The sequence below is a fragment of the Mesocricetus auratus genome, unplaced genomic scaffold, assembly GCF_017639785.1.
Source record: "Mesocricetus auratus isolate SY011 unplaced genomic scaffold, BCM_Maur_2.0 Super-Scaffold_4256, whole genome shotgun sequence".
NCBI classification, from domain to species: domain Eukaryota; kingdom Metazoa; phylum Chordata; class Mammalia; order Rodentia; family Cricetidae; genus Mesocricetus; species Mesocricetus auratus.
Genome location: NW_024429182.1, coordinates 121344974 through 121362577, shown reverse-complemented (window position 1 = coordinate 121362577; position 17604 = coordinate 121344974). Strand labels below are relative to the sequence as shown.

General features: G+C 39.6%; 1 protein-coding gene across 7 annotated transcripts in view; it reads left to right on the top strand.

Annotated features, from left to right (window-relative positions):
* Akap13 (A-kinase anchoring protein 13) overlaps positions 1–17604 on the top strand; it is a 300754-nt gene that overhangs the window by 76342 nt on the left and 206808 nt on the right. For all 7 annotated transcript variants that reach the window (XM_040730180.1, XM_040730175.1, XM_040730179.1 and 4 more), the window contains exon 2: positions 2087–2130. In XM_040730180.1, the coding sequence (XP_040586114.1) occupies positions 2098–2130 (33 nt within the window). In that variant the 5' untranslated portion in view covers positions 2087–2097. The remainder of the gene's footprint in view (positions 1–2086; positions 2131–17604) is intronic.

Here is a 17604-nt window from a genome sequence, read left to right as displayed (position 1 = left end):
TTTAAAATTAAGTGGATATTTAATACACTGAAGAAAGCATTCAAGCCCTTCAGTATCTCTTTTAAAAGATTACTTTTATTTACTTTTTAGCTTTGTGTGGATTTATGTGTACTTGGCTACTTTGCCCAGAGATGCCACAGGAAGGCATTGTGTCCTCTGGAGCTGGAGTTACAGACACTTGTAAGTAGTGGATATGAGTGTTGAAAAATGAACTCTGGCCCTCTGGGAAGAGCAGCAAGTGTTCTTAATCATTGATCCATCTCTCCAGCCCCTAACCTTTCTTTTTAATCCACGTTTACTATTTGAATAAGATGGCTTGAAATGTACTTGTCTAGTGAAAAGAGCTGATATACTTCTTATCTTAGTTTTCGGTGATTTTAGTACCTCTAAGTACAAAGTCATTAAATGAAGACAGGCATGGAGGAAAGAGTACTCCAGGTCCTGATAATAGTAACACTGTGGGGAGTTGACTATACAATGAGTGAGGAAGGCCATGCAGGTGCTTCATTAAATATGGGAGATCCTGCCTGTGGCATGGAACTGATTGGGAAAGATTTAGTTGTAGGGATCTAACAATAGAACCAGTCTATGTTGGTTGCTTTTGGGGTGAGTCCTGATCTCTCTGTCTGTCTGCCTCCCTGTCTGCCTCCTCTCTGTCTCTCTCTGTCTCTATCTCTCTCTGTCTCTCTCTGTCTCTGTCTCTCTCTCTCTCTCTCTCTCTCTCTCTCTCTCTCTCTCTCTCTCTCTCTCTCTCACACACACACACACACACAGCTTGATCTGTAGTAGGTCTCTGAAGATGTTTATTTTGAGAGGTGTGTTTAGATTATTCATGATCACGAAAATGTCTTTTGTTCTGAATGTTTTACTATTAACCTCAAATTTTATGCTGTTTGGACTCCAGTTTTATTGTTGGGCTTCTGGAATCTGTTAGAATTCGCGGCGACAGTTTACCTACTACTTTTCACTGTGTGAATGTTTCTGAATTGCTGATGTTGTTGGTTAGTAGGTGTCTTAATTTATCTGCTATGAATAAAAAAAAAGCTTCAGATGAAATTTTAATGAAGTCAGTTTGGTCTTCTCTGACTGTAGTGAGGTCAGATCAGCTTCTATTCAAGTTTAGAGTATTTGGTGGTTGACCTGCTGTTCTGATGTCCTAGTGAAATTACCAAGTCAAACTTTTAATTTTTTTCAAATGTTTAATTTTTAAGGGTATGCTATTCTTTTACATCTTTTTAAAATATATGTGTATATTCTTGAAGGTATAATACAATTATGTCATTTCTCCCTTTTCTTCCCCCAGCACTTCCAGTGCACCTCTCTTTCTCACTCTCAAGTTCATGCCCTTTTTTTTTTTAAATGTTGTTGTGTGTGTTCCTAAATCTATAAATACAACCTGCTCGGTTCCTATAATGTTACTTTTATGGGTATGTTTGTATGTTTTCAGGACTGACCATTTGGTATTGGATCGCCAGTCAGTGTGCTCTTCCCTGGGGAACACTATTTCTCGTGTTCCCCGCATTCTTTAGTTACTTGTCATTTTTTGTTTGGGGTTTGCACCTTCTAACTTAGTGTGCCTGTCAGTGTCATCGGAGTATGCCATTTAATTTCAAAAATATATAATCCTAGAAGCGTATAAAGTTCTTTAACTTCTTTTTTAATATATGGTGAAAATTCAGGTACACAAATGACCTGGAATTCTGGCCATTAATTTTAGTTGCTAAAGGCAAACTGTAGCCTCCCTTTTCTGAGGGAAAGGCAGCAAGAAAGAGAGCTTTTGTGGTCCTCAGTTACCTCTTTTCACCCCAAACATCCACTGTCAAGCAGTATTTCATGGGCTTAGGCTGTCCTGAGAAAGTTCAACTGTGATGTTACCGTGAAGCTGTTGACCTTTGTTTTTCAATCTGAAAACTCGCCCCCTTCCAAAACACTAGAATGTAAGTATCTTTGGACTTTCCTCTTCTTAAATCTCTAAGGAAAGCTGAGTGTATATCACTCAGTTTTAGGGTTGTACTCACAGTGCCATGGATGACATCTATAACTTTTAATTGATTTTATTCTCATCTATTTCTTCTTTTTGTTTCAGTGTCCTGGGTCATGAAACTTAGTCCACAGCAAGCTCCATTATATGTGAGTATATCATGTGGTTTATTTGGATTTTATGCTTATCAGTGTTTGTTTACTTACTGCAATCAACTTGAAATCTCATGTGGTAGAAATTAGGAAAGAAAGTTTGTATATCTACATACAGCTTGATTTAGTTAGTTTCAAATGACTAATATGTACATGGAACTGAACCCAGAACAAATAATATTTTACTATTTGAAGTCATGTAGTTGGTGTGATAGGATGCACATAGGAAACATTGCCCTGCAGTGGTGCTATGCTCTCTTTTACTTTCTGTAAAAATAGGATGGAGATCTTCAGCTGCCCTTTGAGGTACCCTGGGTTACAACTGTGTGAAACTGTGGGATAATGGCCAAAATACTACTTATCTTAGGACTCTGACTAAAGCAGGCATATCATTTCCCTAAAATAAGGGCATTGTAAGGTGAAATGACTAAATGGGCAAATCCAGGCTGAATAAAGTGAGTTCTAGATAGATTTTTTTCCCTTATGAGTGAGGAGGCAGCCAGAACTGTGAGTAACCTTGGGGCCTTGTGTTATAGTGTTTTAGAGACTGGGACAAGCCTTCTGTAACAGGATTTGAGTCACCTTGAAAAACAAGGGCCCTTTAGTTGTTCCAGAAGTCTCCACAATTTGTTTAAGACAAAGAATAGATGTTGGGACAGTGGGAGGCAGTGAGTATGTGTTGGCTGTGGGGTTGCATGTCTATGGGAAATAATCTGTTGATACCCATTGCCATCTAAAAATTGGATAATTTATGTTAGTGAGTTGTAAATGATTATTTGTATGTTTTAAAACAAATTCCTTGTCAAGTCTGTGATATGCAAAAGTTACTCTTCTGTCCATTGCCATTTCATTTTTAAAAAAGATTTTTATTGTGTGCATGAGTGTTTTGCTTACATGTATGTATGTGTGCCACATGCGTGCCTTTAGCCTTTGTAGACTAGAAGAGGGTTTGGATCCTCAGGAACTGGGGCTGTTATGAGTTGCCATGTTAGTGCTGGGAATGGGAACCCCATCCTTGGCAAGAACAGCAAGTACTCTTTACTGCTAAATCATTTCTCTAGCCATGATATCCACTTTCTTGATGGCATACTAAGAAGTACAAAAAATTATAGTTTTGACAGTATCCATTTTATTGCTTATTTTATCATTTATGTGTTTGATAACTTATTCAAGAAAGAGTCTTTGCTTATATTAAGTTCACAAGGATTTACTCCCAGATTTCCATCTAGGAATTAGCACTCTTTATCTTTTTAAAAACTAATATTTTTAAATTAATTCTTTGGGAATTTCACATTATACACCCCTATCACTCTCATTTCCCAGTCCTTATATGTCCACTCCATCCTTGTAACCTTCCCCCTAAAAGGAAAAAAAATGACCTCACTGACTTCATTGGGCACCAGCCTGCGTTTCTATCAGCCACCGCCTTCTCTCGTTCCCATCAGAGCTTCTGAGTCTCTAGTTCCTTGGTGTATGTACCACTCCGTTCCTCCATCTTTCCCTCCTCTTCATTGTACAGTGGCATTGCAAGCCTTAGTGTGTCACAAAGTATACCTTTTTGCCCAAACAACTTTACTTGCAAATGTTCATTGCAATGAGTCATTGGCCTGGTTCAAGGCCTCTGGCTTCTGCTACACCTTGAATACCGTCCCTTGCCAAGACTCTCCTCAGATATCCTCCTGTTGCCTAGGGTCATGCAAATCCTGCATCTGTGGTTCCACGGGGCTGGCCCCTTCTCGTGCTCCAAGCAGCTGATAGATGTCTTACATGTTAGGGTGGGCCAACTCAGAAGCCCTGGATCTGGGCCTGGGTGGTAGCTGAGTTGGTGAGCGGGCCTTCTACATTGCTGTGTCAGGGGCCGGGCCAGCTCAGCATGGCCCATGGACATAAACATGGGTTCAGGCAGCAGCCCAAACTGTAGGCATGGCCTTTGGTGGTAACATGGGCCATGGACATCAATGAGGCCTCTGGCTGTATCAGGACTATCAGACCCATTCATGGCCCTTAACAGCTGAACAGACCTTGAACCTCACCATGGCCTCAGGTGGCTATACATGCCATTCGTATTCATACCATCCCCTGGGAGATACTCGGGGATATCACCAAGTCATCAGTCAGCACTTACATCCTACACCCACATGGATCTCAGGCTTGTTCATTGTAGCCTGAGGCAGTGATGGACTACCAGAGACACCAACATGGTCTCCAGACTGTTGTACACCATCCCATTGACCCTGCTGGGCAATGACAGCCTGTTGACCTCAGCCTTCCCTCTCACCTGTCACTGTTTACAGTTGTGGCACACACAGATCCAGTTTTCTATCTTTTCTACCTCTTCACCATATATTTATCATCATAGTGGCATCTGCCACCCTGTGTCACATGGTTGGGACAGTCTAGGTGTGTCTTCCACTGATGTGGGGCAGCAAAAATCATTCTTAGTACAGGTGTAAGTTATTGATTGAGTGTATCAGTACTTAAAAGGCACCCACGACAGCAGTCTTTATCTTAATCCACAAACTATTTACTTTATATAGCAAGAGAGATTTATCATAACAAACAGAATTGTGCATCTTGAGATGGGAGTTTATCCTAGATTATTTGGAGGACCAATTACCCATTGCAGTCTTTTTTCTTTTTAAAGACTGGGTTTCTTTGTTTCTTTGTGTAGCCTTGGCTAGCATGGAATTAGCTTTGTAGACCTAGCTTGCCTGAACTCACAGAGATTTTCCTCAGTGTTGGGATTAAAGTTGTGTGCCACCTCACCTAGTTGCAAATGGTTCCTTTACAAAATATTTATTTAATTTTTATGTGTATGAGCTTTTGCTTGCATGTGAGTACACTGTGTGCATGCTTGGTGCCTACTGAGGTAAGAAGAGATCAATGGATCTCCTGGAACTGATACTATGGAGCTCCCATGTGGGTACTGGGAATTGAACCTGGGTCCTCAGCAAGAATAGCAAGTGCTCTTAACTGCTGAATCCAGCCCCATGATAGGATTCTTAAAAAATGAGACAGAGTGGGGAGAGTCAGAATAATTTGAAGATGCCTTGCAGCTGGCTTTAAATGTGGAGAAGAGGGAATCAGGCAAGAAGTGTAGCCCATAATAACAGGAGAAAGTAAGTGAACACTTTTCTCTTAACAGCAACGAGGAAGGAACACAGTCCCTCTGAATTCAAGGCCATTTTGATTTTGATAGGGAGTTCTAGGCAAGTCAATACCACAGAGAGAAACTTTATCTTCTCTGCCCTGTATGTATGTGTAAAATGGAGTTTGTGGTTTTGTCAATGATAACTATGAAAGAGAAAATAGTGGCATAGAGATGAGGTAAAAATCCTTCTGATCTTACTATCATGGACTGTCCCAGATGTAGAATATTTATAGAATAAATAAACACTTGGTAATTATTTACTTTGCCCATTTTATCTTAGACATAAGGAGATTGTTGTCTTATTTAGGGTTCTTATTGCTTTGATGAAATGCCATGACCAAAAGGTAATTTGGGGAGGTGGGGGTTTATTTGGCTTACACTTCAACATTGCTGTTCATCACTGAAGGAAGTCAGGGCAGGAACTCAAACAGGCCAGCATCCTGGAGGTGGGTGCTGATGCAGAGACCATGGAGGGGAGTTTGCTTACTGGCTTGCTCATCATGGCTTGCTCAGCCCACCTTCTTATAGAACCTTAGACCAGCAGCCTAGGGATGGCACCCCCCACAATGGGCTGCACCATCCACCATTGATCAATAAATGAGAAAATTCCTTACAGCTGGATCTCAGGAGGCATTTCCTCAGGTGAGGCTCTTTCCTCTCTGATTACTCTAGCTTGTCTTAAATTGACCCACAAAACTACCAATACAAGTTGAAATTTTCTTTTAAATTGCATATTTGAGGTCTTCTGGGGTGTCATGAGCAGAGGAGAGAAAACTGCTGTGAAAGAAGGAAAACAATTCTGAGAACTTTCATCTCTAAGTTAAGATAAATATAGAATGGATTCCAGTTAGTTATTTTACTCATTGAGTAGAGTTTCATACAAAATTATTTGCAATAGTTAAGTTGTGAGCCAAGCACGGTGATACACAGCTATATCCCAGCAGTCATGAGGCTGAGGCAGAAGGATCACCATGTGTTTGAGGCCAGCCTGGGTTACAGAGTGAGACCCTACCTTAAAATAAGAGTTGTATATTATACAGATGCTTGTATTGTGAAATATTTTAGATGAGGCTTCTTTAATGCATAATTATTTCTTGGAGGAAATGTTCTCAGTGGATATAGAGTCCAGGAGTTAGAACTTAGAAGACCAGTAGCCAAGTGTGTTCATGCTTTCCTCACGTGTTAGTTCTTGTATTAGTACAGCTTCACTAGGTGCTGTGTTACTTGCACCTCCACAAAAGTATTAGTTGTTGCCATATGAATTACAAGATGTGTGTAGGGTATATTGAATGGAGGTGATTAAAAACTGGAAAGTTTAAGAATATCCTTTTCTGTGTGATGATCTTGATAGTATAGTGAGAGTAAAAATGAGAGACAGTGGTAGTTGCAAGAAATATTTTAAAAGAACAAGAGAACCAAGTGCTTTATTTAAAATGAGTCATGAAACAGTAGTGAATGATTGACAGGGGATTGCAGATTTGGGTGGGACAGCTGATGCCATTTTCAGCATTAGAGGGAACAGGAGGTAACGTACTTGTTCTTTAAATATACATGACACACAGCTTCCCTAAGAGATGGTGATCTTGGAACTCTCGGACAAAAAAATTGAAGTGGAGATAGTCTGTATCATTACTAAAATACTGGTGTTTTTGACTGGGAGAATAAATATCGGAACGAATGACTTCAGAAGAAGGGGACCATTGAGGAAGAAGGCCAAGTTGAATAGGGAGAAGAGTTCCAGAAAGCTTTCAGGCATATTCAGCAAGAGATCCATGCATCTTATGCATCCACAAGATAGCTGAAAGATATCAATGGTTACAGCCCAACACAAAATAATGAATTTGAGGGATTAGATTGTATGTGGGTTTCAAACTTGAACTTTGTAGGTGACAACATGTGTAACAGTGTCAAAAGTTTGGGCATGCCTATGAATCAATATTTGAGCCTTTAGCATTTTATTCCTAGAATAATTAATTTCAGTAACACATCAGAATTAAAAGTGAAAATTGGGCTGGAGCTGGGGAAATTCATTCTATAATTCAGGTGTCTTCTTTATCCCAGCACTTGTTCCTGATGCTGGAAATTTAGCCATTAAACCAAACAGAAGGCCTCTTGGCACTTGGATTACAATGAGGAGAGGCAGACAACTGATGAAGATACTTTAAAGAGGAAAAAATGTTTTATGAAAATAACCCCAGAGAATACGATGGCTCCCACCTTGGGGCTCTTTTGGGCTAGATAACAGAAAAGGCTTCTAAGGGCTTTGACACTGAAACAGACTTGAGTGGCCTGGGGGAACAGGTGATGTGCAGATCTTCAAGGAACCCTTGCAGAAGCTCCATGGGAAACTGGCTTGATGACATGGAGGAACAGCAGACAGTGCTCACTAAGTCCAAGCACTTATGCTGGAAAGGTCCAGTCTCCCGTGGATGAGGTTAGAAATGTAGTGAATTAGTGGAGAACTAGATTTTGTAGGCTATCACAGACCCTAGGTAATCACCCTGGGCCCATCATCCCTCACAGGGAAGGACAGGTCCTGTGTTTACATGCTCTAAAAGCTAACCCCGGGACAACTGGGAGTCTCCTAGCATGCCGAGCTATATCCTAATGAGCTCATGCTGGGCTTGGGAAGTCTGGTTGTTAGCTAGTTTAAGCATATGTATTTTGGACTACACATTTGAGGGGGAAAAACTTTTTCTAGTCACTGAGATCAGTGTTGTAGTTGTTAGTAGATACTTTTGAACTGTGGATCGATAGTGTAGCAGATGAAGCTCTCATTTAACTTAGGACAAGGCAGTGAAGATTCTACTTTTGGAAAAGTTCTTTCATGGCTTGATTACATCGTGAGGATATGGTGATTAATCTCTCTTTTTCTCTCTGTTTTTAAGATTAATATAATTACACCATCTCTCCCTTCTTTTCCTTCTCTCCAATATACCTTGCCCTGCTCTCTTTCAAATTCATGGTCTCTTTTTCCACTAATTATTGTTGCACGAATATATGTATATAAGTGCATATATATTTCTAAATATAACCTTTTCAGTCCATATGTTATTCATATGGGTGTTTTCTGGGCTGACTGTTCGGCACTGATTAAGCAGTCGGTGTGCTCTTTCCTGAGGAGGGTCACTTCTCCCATACCCAACTTCCTTCAATTGCCCATATTTCTTGTAGTGCTTAATCTTAATTGTTGCTGTAAACAGGATTTAGGAGATAAGCCTTTTGATGTATCTGTGAGGTATTTAACTGAGGAGAAAGGGCCCATCCTGAATGTGGGCAATATGATCCCTGTGGGTTGGTCCTAGGCTGAATAAAAAGGAGAAAGCATGACCGACATTCGTTTCTCTATGCTTCCTGACTGGACAAAATTGGCTAACTGCCACATGGTCTTGCAGCCATTATGGACTCTATTTCTTCTTAACCATGAGCTAGAATAAATCATTTAAGTTCCTCTGTCATGTATTTTTGTCAGAGTAGCAGAAGAATTAAAAACTAAAACAAAAATAAAAAAACATTTCCAAAGTTTGTTCTTAGTCCATTTGTTAACCTAAATGGTTGATACAATTTTAGTATAGTGATTTCACTATCTTATTTCTTTGAATACCACTGGTATGAAACATTGATTTGTGCCACTGGTATTTTTTCTAGACAACCACTCCTTTAAAAAAATATTAAAGCATATACAGGCAGTACCTTACAGTTTACAAGGCATGCCATACTTATGTTACTTAATTCTCACAGCGTAGTTGTGATGGTAGAAAAAGGTGAATTCAGCATGGTTCGTTTAGTACATGGGCAGGGTGGGGCTTTTCCTAGAAACTGATTCAAGTCCATTTTCTTTCTTCTGTGGTTGTGATGCCCCAAGCTGTTCCATTAACTGTGAAAATCCTACAACATCTGTATAAACTAAGTTCTTTTGTCTTTTAACTAACTCAAGTTTTAAAAATTTTAATTATTGCATTTGAAATAATTTTAGACTTAAATTGCAGTGATGTTAACCTCTGTTAGTGTAGTCTGTTTATCATTTACTTTATATTTTGAGCCATTTGAAAGTTGATATTATCCCACTCTTTTATATATTTCAGTGTATATTTCCTTATTGCAATGATATTCTCCTACATAACTTCTATATAGACCAGAGTGGTATGGAACTCAGGGATATGTGTCTGCCTTTGCCTCCCCAGTACTTGGGTTAAAGGTGTGTGCCACCACTTCCAGCTTGCTTTATTCATTCATGTCTAGTTATTGGAGAATTAACTTTGGTCCCTTGGTTAAGATAGTGAATTTATCTGTTCCATTTGAATAAGGCCAATCAGGTATGACAAGTTGCTCACTCTCTCCATTTAACATCGTCTCTGGTTTGGAAGCATCTTTTGCATATTGGATTTTCCTGAAATGGGGATTCTTATTCTCTGTCAGATATCTCTAAATATGGATTATTCTTTTTTTGAATGTGGACTATCTCTCATGGGTACAGCATGTGCATGTCTGGTGTTTACAGAAGCCAGAAGAAGGAGTCAGATTTCCTTAAACTAGAGTCACAGATAGTTGTGAGTTATGCCATGGGTGCTAGGAATCAAACCCTATTGAGTTATCTTTCCAGCTTTTTGCATCTGGTTCTTAACAAATGTAGTTCCCGACTGAGCTGTGAAAACCATACCTAACATGGATGCAGTAGGTACCCAGACAGTGGCTGTAGAGTAAGTGAAAAATAGTTCAGATTAAATTATAAAAATTTATGATAATTACATCGTTTAGATTGAACAACTGCTTCTTTTGAGTTGATCAACTGTCCCATGCATACATTTGTGTATAGGCCTGGCTGGCCTGAAACTCCCTTTCTAGACCAGACTAGCCTTGAACTGAGAGATCCTCTTGCTACCTCCTAAGTGCTGGGATTAAAGGCATGCACCACCGTGCCCAGCAGTTGCCAATATTTTATGAACATATAATGCATGTGCACTTTTGTCTTCTTGCAAGAAAGAATAAAAGTGTGATCTTACTGGAGCAGTAAGGAGTAAGAGATGCTGTCAGACAGCCAAAGGAAAGCCACACACATAAAGGAAAGGTATGTGTCTAATAAAATAGCTAGGCCATTACCAACCACTCCGCCACTCAACAGAACAACTTGTCTCTAGTAACAGTAAATAAACTGTTTTTCCTCTAGATTAACAGCTAAAAAGGAAGCCAGATTTTTGCATGTTGGAAGGAAGTGGAAAGGGTCTTTGTTGCCTCTTAGACCCAAAGTACAAAGAAACAGTAGGTATAGGTGTCAAGAATTAGGAGACTTGAAATGAATTCCTTGGTTTATATATGGGGGAGTGGTAGAGTGAATACATCTTTCTGCTTTACAGTAACTTTAATTCTTTGTAGTTAGCTCTGCATGTGGGAATGACTTTGTGAGAAAGTCTAAGCCTGGGGAGTAATTTGATGAGCCTTTGGAATTCCTGTATTTTAGGGACTGTTGAGTTGCATCTTCCAGAAGAGTGACCAACTGAGCAACAAAGAGACTGAAGGAATTGCTTATAGTCTTATGTTGGACAGAGCTGTTAAGGTGGTAGAATTTTCAGATAATTAGCTCGATCAGTGTGAAAGGGACAGGACTTGGGCTGATTTGACTTTAAGACAACATGCAAAGAAAAGTTGTAAGATAAGAATTAGAATAAATGGACTAAGAAACAGCGAATGGAAGACTGAAGGAGATTATTTCAACAGAGTATTAATGGAACAAACAGGTAAGGGTTAGGACATCTTCATGAACTGTAGAAATATGGAGTAGGTTGCCATCTTTATTTGAAATGAGAACTGGTCTAAATAAATCATATTTTGTAACTTTTGACTTAGTGTAATAGCCATCTCAGTGAAGTAATCAGCCAAACACTTCATCATTAAACGTACAACATCCTTACAAGGGTGATGAGATTTTAGCCCTGAGCCAGTGAGGTCAAGGCACTAGAACATGAAGATATTTCTCAGAATTCAGTTCCTGCATTTCCCGATACCTTTTCTGTATTAGAACAATGTTCTTTACTGGTTTCTGTAGTTTTCCAGTGGGTTTTGAGTGTACTGTTGTTAATGCTATTTTTAGCTGTAACCCTAGAGGAGACTGCTTTGCCAAACACTCTCTCAGATGGTTTATATTGGATGTTGGCAATTTGATAAAATGACTAGAAGAACACATTTAAGGAGGCAAAAGTAAGGGTGTATTTCTCATATTCTTCTGTTGCAAATTGCCTTTTTATGGCTCTAAGGCTGTTTGTTTACTTTTTGGCTATGGGGCGAGGGGAGAATTTCCATCAAGTACATCTACTCTTTGAGGAAACACAAAGACACTCCTCCAACAAAATAAATACCTTTAAAAGTTCCTTAAATATTTAATTTGATGATATAGTCACATATGAGAGATAAATTCTTTTCCAAGACAGATTACAAGATAATACATGGGTTAATAATAGTCATTGTCTTCTCTATGCTTGGGATAAGACTGCTGTTTATTAGATTTTCAAGGAGAAGAGCCATTTCAATTGCAAAACAAATTTCCAGAACCTCGACAAATATGGTTTATTATGTTGTCTTTTCTCTCTCCTTTTCCCCTGGTACCAATATTTTTGCATGTAATAGCTTCTGAGATGAAACAAAAACATCCTGATAATTGACAAATACCACATTAAAAAAAGAATAGCCAGTACTAGCTTTCCTTACTTAAGTTGTGCAAAACAAAACCATATCTAGTGATTTTAGCTACTTTATTAGACTAATCTATGGCCATTATTATCTGTTTTTCAAAGAAAAGGAAAACTATTTAAAATGACATCTTTAATTGGGAAAGGAACTATGGCTTGCAGTTAATATGGATTGCCTAATGTGCTCTCCACAATAATAGGGTTTTGGTTAATATTTCCGCTTTGTATCTTGGCAAGTGTGAGTTTAAAAAGATTCTTCAAGCATCCCAGTGGACTTGTGTTCAGATCTAGATAGGCCCAGAAGCTATGGGCAGAAAGGAGCTCAGAAAAACTGATCCATTCTGCATCTAATGTTGACCAAGAATGATTTAGGGCTACCACACTGCATTTTTTCCCCTTTACTTTGGACTTGTTTCTAGCCTCCTATCGATTTGTACTTTATGAGATTGATGTACTTGTTTATGATCATTACAACAGATCTCAGTCCAAATGCCATTAGAATCATCATCTGGTAGCACTGATGTTGGTATGGTGTTGAGAGAGAGGAACCTATAAAAAAAAATCTGTGACCACTTAAAAAAATATTCCTAAGTGTGGTTTGTATAAGTCAAAATCGGGAAGAACCAAAGAACTTAGGGCACCAGTACTTAAATGTTATCAGTTGCAACAGTAGGAAAGAAGACCAATTTGTTACAGTTTTGTTAGTGGACATCCCCACCTCCCCCCAAACCCCCTCCCCAACAAAAGTGTTCCCGTTCCTGGGAAATGTGTTTCTACAGCAGGAACTGAAACAATCTGTGACTCACTTTACAGTTAGGTTATACTTTGTTCCTACATGGGCCTTATCAGCCTTTTTGACCTCTTAAGTGGATCATTTATCTTAACAATACATTTCGGATAGGTCTGCTACAACATTTTCACTGGTTCTATCCAGCCAGAACTGAGAATTATATTTGAATAGCAGTACTTTGTGACTAATGTCAGAAGATATAAGGAAATCATCTGTTGCCCATGGTATGGTTTTACAAACAAAAATTTTGTTTCCATCTGTTGGGCTTTTTAATCAGTTTCTAGTAGTTTGAGCTTTACATTTTAAGTGGCATTGTTGGAACTAACAAGGGTGGTTTTCAGTGACTATTTAGAGGATACATTTTATAATAATTTTTCCCCTAAGCTTTCAAATAACACTGAGGAGAGTTAAATTTTCCATTTAGTACTTGGCCAATGAAGATTGAAATATAATGTTCTGTATGCTTAATGCATTCACAATAGGTATTATGAAGCCCTTGTTACATGAATGGGAGATCTAGTCTTAGAAGATAGATGTGTTGCACTCATAGTAAAACTCAGATTGACAGCAGGAGGAGATGCTGGGAGAACTGAAGGGAGCCTTAGAAAGGATAGCTTCTAGAACACCCCACTCCCAACATGTAGAATGCTGGTCTTGGAGCCTGCAAACCAGAATTCTGTAATCCTGGTACCTACTAAAGTTGAATCAAATAGACAAAACAGTTAGTTTTAAAAGCCCTTGGTGAATTAATTAGAGCAGTTTGGGTAGATCTATGTCTGCCAACATGGCTGATAGAAGAACTCACCAAAGAGAAACAGCAAATTGTCATGTAGGTTGCTCTATCTTCCTTCCTTCCTTCCTTCCTTCCTTCCTTCCTTCCTTCCTTCCTTCCTTCCTTCCTTCCTTCCTTCCTTCCTTCCTTTCAACACTCTCTGTGAATGGCTTTATTTTGAAATCCAGAAAAATAAATTTCACTGTATATAAAAACAAAATAGGTGAGTTTATAGAGGGATAAAATATTAAAGACTAATTCTGAAGGCTATAAAGAGAATGCTCTGGGGCTAGATAACAAATATATTTTTAAAAATTATCTTTTTTTAAAATTTAAATTAGAAACAAGCTTGCTTCACATGTCAGTCCCAGGTCCCTCACCCTCCCCTCCTCCCCCACCAACTTCACCAACCCCCCAGTCAGTCCCCACTCCGCTCCCTGGGAGGGTGAGGCCTCCATGGGGGATCTCCAAAGTATGTCATAGCATTCAGGGCAGGGCCTAGGCCCTCCCTCATGTGTCCAGGCTGAGAGAGCATCCTTCGATGTAGAATGGACTCCCAAAATTCATTTGTATACCAGGGATAAATACTGATCTACTACCCAAGGCCCCATAGATTTCTGAGGCCTCCTCACTGACACCCAAATTTAGGGGGTCTGAATCAGTCTCATGCTGGCCTCTCAGCCATCAGTCTGGGGTCCAACAGTTCCCTCTTGTTCAGGTGAGCTGCCCTTGTGGGTTTCATCAGCCTGGTCTTGAGCCCTTTGCTCATCAATCCTTCCTCTCTGCAACTGGGTTCCAGGAGTTCAGTTCAGTGTTTAGCTGTGGGTGGTCTGCCTCTGTTTCCATCAGCCACTGGATGAAGACTCTAGGATGGCATAAGGTTGTCATCAATCTCATTATCCTGGAAGGACATTTAAGGTAGCCTCTCCACTGTTGCTTAGTTGACCAGTTGGTGTGATTCTTGTAGATCTCTAGAAATCTCACTAGTGCCAGATTTCTCCTCAAACCTATGACTCCCTCTATTGTGGTATCTCTCATACTGCTCTCCTCTACCCTTCCCCTGACTCAACCTTACTGTTCCCCCATGTCCTCCTCTCCCCTCCTCTTCTCTACCCCCTCTTTTTCCCACCCCCCTCCATGTTCCTAATCTGCTCAGGAGATCCTCTACCATTCCCCTTCTCTGGGGTACCATGCATATCTCTCTTAGGGTCCTCCCTGTTTCCCAGACTCTCTGGCAGTGGGATTGTAGGCTGGCACTCTCATGCTCCATCTCTAAAATCCATATATGAGTGAATATATACCATGCTTGTCTTTTTGTGGCTGGGTTACCTCACTTAGGATGGTTTCTTATAGTGCCATCTATTTGCCTGCAAATTTCAAGATTCCATTTTTTTCCCCACTTAGTAGTACTCCATTGTGTAAATGTACCACATTTTCTCTACCCAACTCTTCAGTTGAGGGGCATCTAGGTTGCTTCCAGGTTCTGGCTATTACAAATAATGCTGCTATGAACATAGTGGAATAGACATCCTTATTGTGTGAAAAAAATCTTTTGGGTATATGCCTAAGAGTGGAATTGCTGGATCTTGTGGTAGACAGATTTCCGTTTTCCTGAGGAATCTCCATGCTGATTTCCAAAGTGACTTGTATACTTCTTCACAGACCTTGAAAGAACAATTCTCAACTTTATATGGAAAAACAAAAGACCCAGCATAGCCAAAACAACCAAAAGGAACTTACAGAGGCATCCCTACTTCAAGCTCTATTATAGAGTTATAATCCTAAAAACAGCTTTGTATTGGCACAAAAATAGACAGGTAGACCAATGGAATCTAATGGAACACCCTGGTATGAACCCACACACTTGTGAACATCTGATTTTTTTTTTAACTAAGAATCTAAAATTAAAAAATGGAAAGAAGAAAGCATCTTCATCAAATAGTGCTGACCCAACTGTTTGCTGGCATGCAGAAGACTGCAGATAGATCCATACCTATTGCCATCCACAAAATTTAAGTCCAAATGGATCAAAGACCTCAATTAAATCCAGCCACACTGAACCTGTTAGAAGAGAAAGGGGGAGGTACCCTTGAATGAATTGGTACAAGAGACTGCTTCCTGAACATAACATCATTAGGACAGACACTGAGGTCGACAATTAACAAATGGGACCTCCTGAAACTGCGAAGCTTCTGTAAGGCAAAGGACACAGTCAACAAGAGGAAAAGGCAGCCCACAGAATGGGAAAAGATATTCCCTAACCCCACATCTGATCTCCAAAATTTACAAAGAACTCAAGAAGCAAGTCTCAAAAATACCAAATGATCCAATTAAAAAGTGGGGTACAGAACTAAATAGTGAATTCTCAATAGAGTAGTCTAAAATGACTGTTAGGTTGGTATTTCAAAAGGACAAGTACCTAGCTTCTCTGTAAGGCCAGCTTTCTCGGTAAATTGTTAATAGATTTTGAAGCCCCTGTTAAGGTGTGTATTATTGAATATAGCACCAGTTATGTCACCAGTAATGGTGACTTTCAGAGGACCACTCTGTTACTGCAACCAGCACTTGATTTTATGTTTCATAGTACTTTCTATGCCATTTTGAATTTTGACAGGGTCTTTGTGTTGACATGGACAATTAAGGCCACACTTGCTTTGTAGTGGAAGCAGTGTAGGTCATGATGCGAATAGAACAGATAAGATCTCACAGTGTTTTTTTTTTTTTTAATTTGCTTGAGGACTGCCTATAGAAACTACAGCAAACAGTCTTTTGACCTCAACAGTTAGGAGTTTAAAGATCCCTAGCAATGGGTGGTGCTTTGCTGAGTTGGTGGGATGCTCTGTAATAAATGAGTTCCAAATATATTGTTACTTGCTTTGAAGTACCACCCTTCCCCCCATACCATCACCAGCAGCAGCACTGGCATTTGTTTGTTTGGCACTCTGTCTTACCCTTCACCCTGCTGTGGAACCCCCATCATGCCTCTCTTGTGTCTCTACTGTGTGTTACAGACTGCTTAACACTTCTAACACTTTAGATGCATTTTTGTGGATGTGTTTTCCCCATTTACTTGGTTGCACATTTCTTGAGAGTTGGGGGCCACTTGAAATTTGTTTTTATTGCCATCAGTTTTACTTGTACTTCCGTATCTCAGTACCTTGTGCATAATAGGCATGGTAGTTTTGGCTAAATGTTCTCAAGTAGAATTCCAAGTCATCCTCAGGAAAGAGCTTTGCCTTGTGTGTGAGTACATGTTTGATCATCTGAAGAAAAGGTTAAGATTTATGTCCTCAAAAGGAAGATCAGTTAGGATATGAAAAATGCACAGGAGAACTTTGTGATCTGGAGCAAGTGACAGAGTGCTCTTTTGTTGTGATCTCTGCAGTGGGGTCCTTAGTGAGAACTTGGGATTGACAGTGCTTAATGTGAGCTTTAGCCAAACTTCTGTCCCATATCTCTGTTATTTACTTGGAACTCTCTGTGTGTGCTTTCTTAGTAATCTTGTTCCACTTGTCTGACAAAGCAATGAATTAGGAGTTTTCTTATTTTATGGAAGGAGAAACTGGGCTAAGATTTATATTTTAAAGTTAAAGTCTCTGAAGACCGAAGTTTTTCATTGCTTCTTTGAGACTTGCTTTGTCATTTGAGATGAAACTACTAATATTCTGTGTTTTAATTAAAATTTTTTATTTATGTGTTTGTTTGACTGTATGTTAAGTGAATACAGGTGTCTTAAAAAGCCAGAAGGGGGCATCAACTTCCTTAGACCTTGAGTTACAGGCAGATGTGAACCACCCAAGTGTCCAGCATGGATGCTGGGAACTGAACTCAAGTCCTCTGCAAGAGCAATGAGTGGTCTTAACCTCTCTATTAAGCCATCTCTTCAGTTTCCTTGTCCTTGCTCTTAAAAATCATTTATGTATTCATTCATTCATTCATTCATTCATCTATTTAATTTGTGTATATAGGGACACAGGTGCCACAGCATGCCCATGGAGGTCAGAGGCCAACTTGCAGGATCAGTCCTCTCCCTTAACATGTGGGCTGATGGGATCCAGCTCAGGTCTTCAGACTT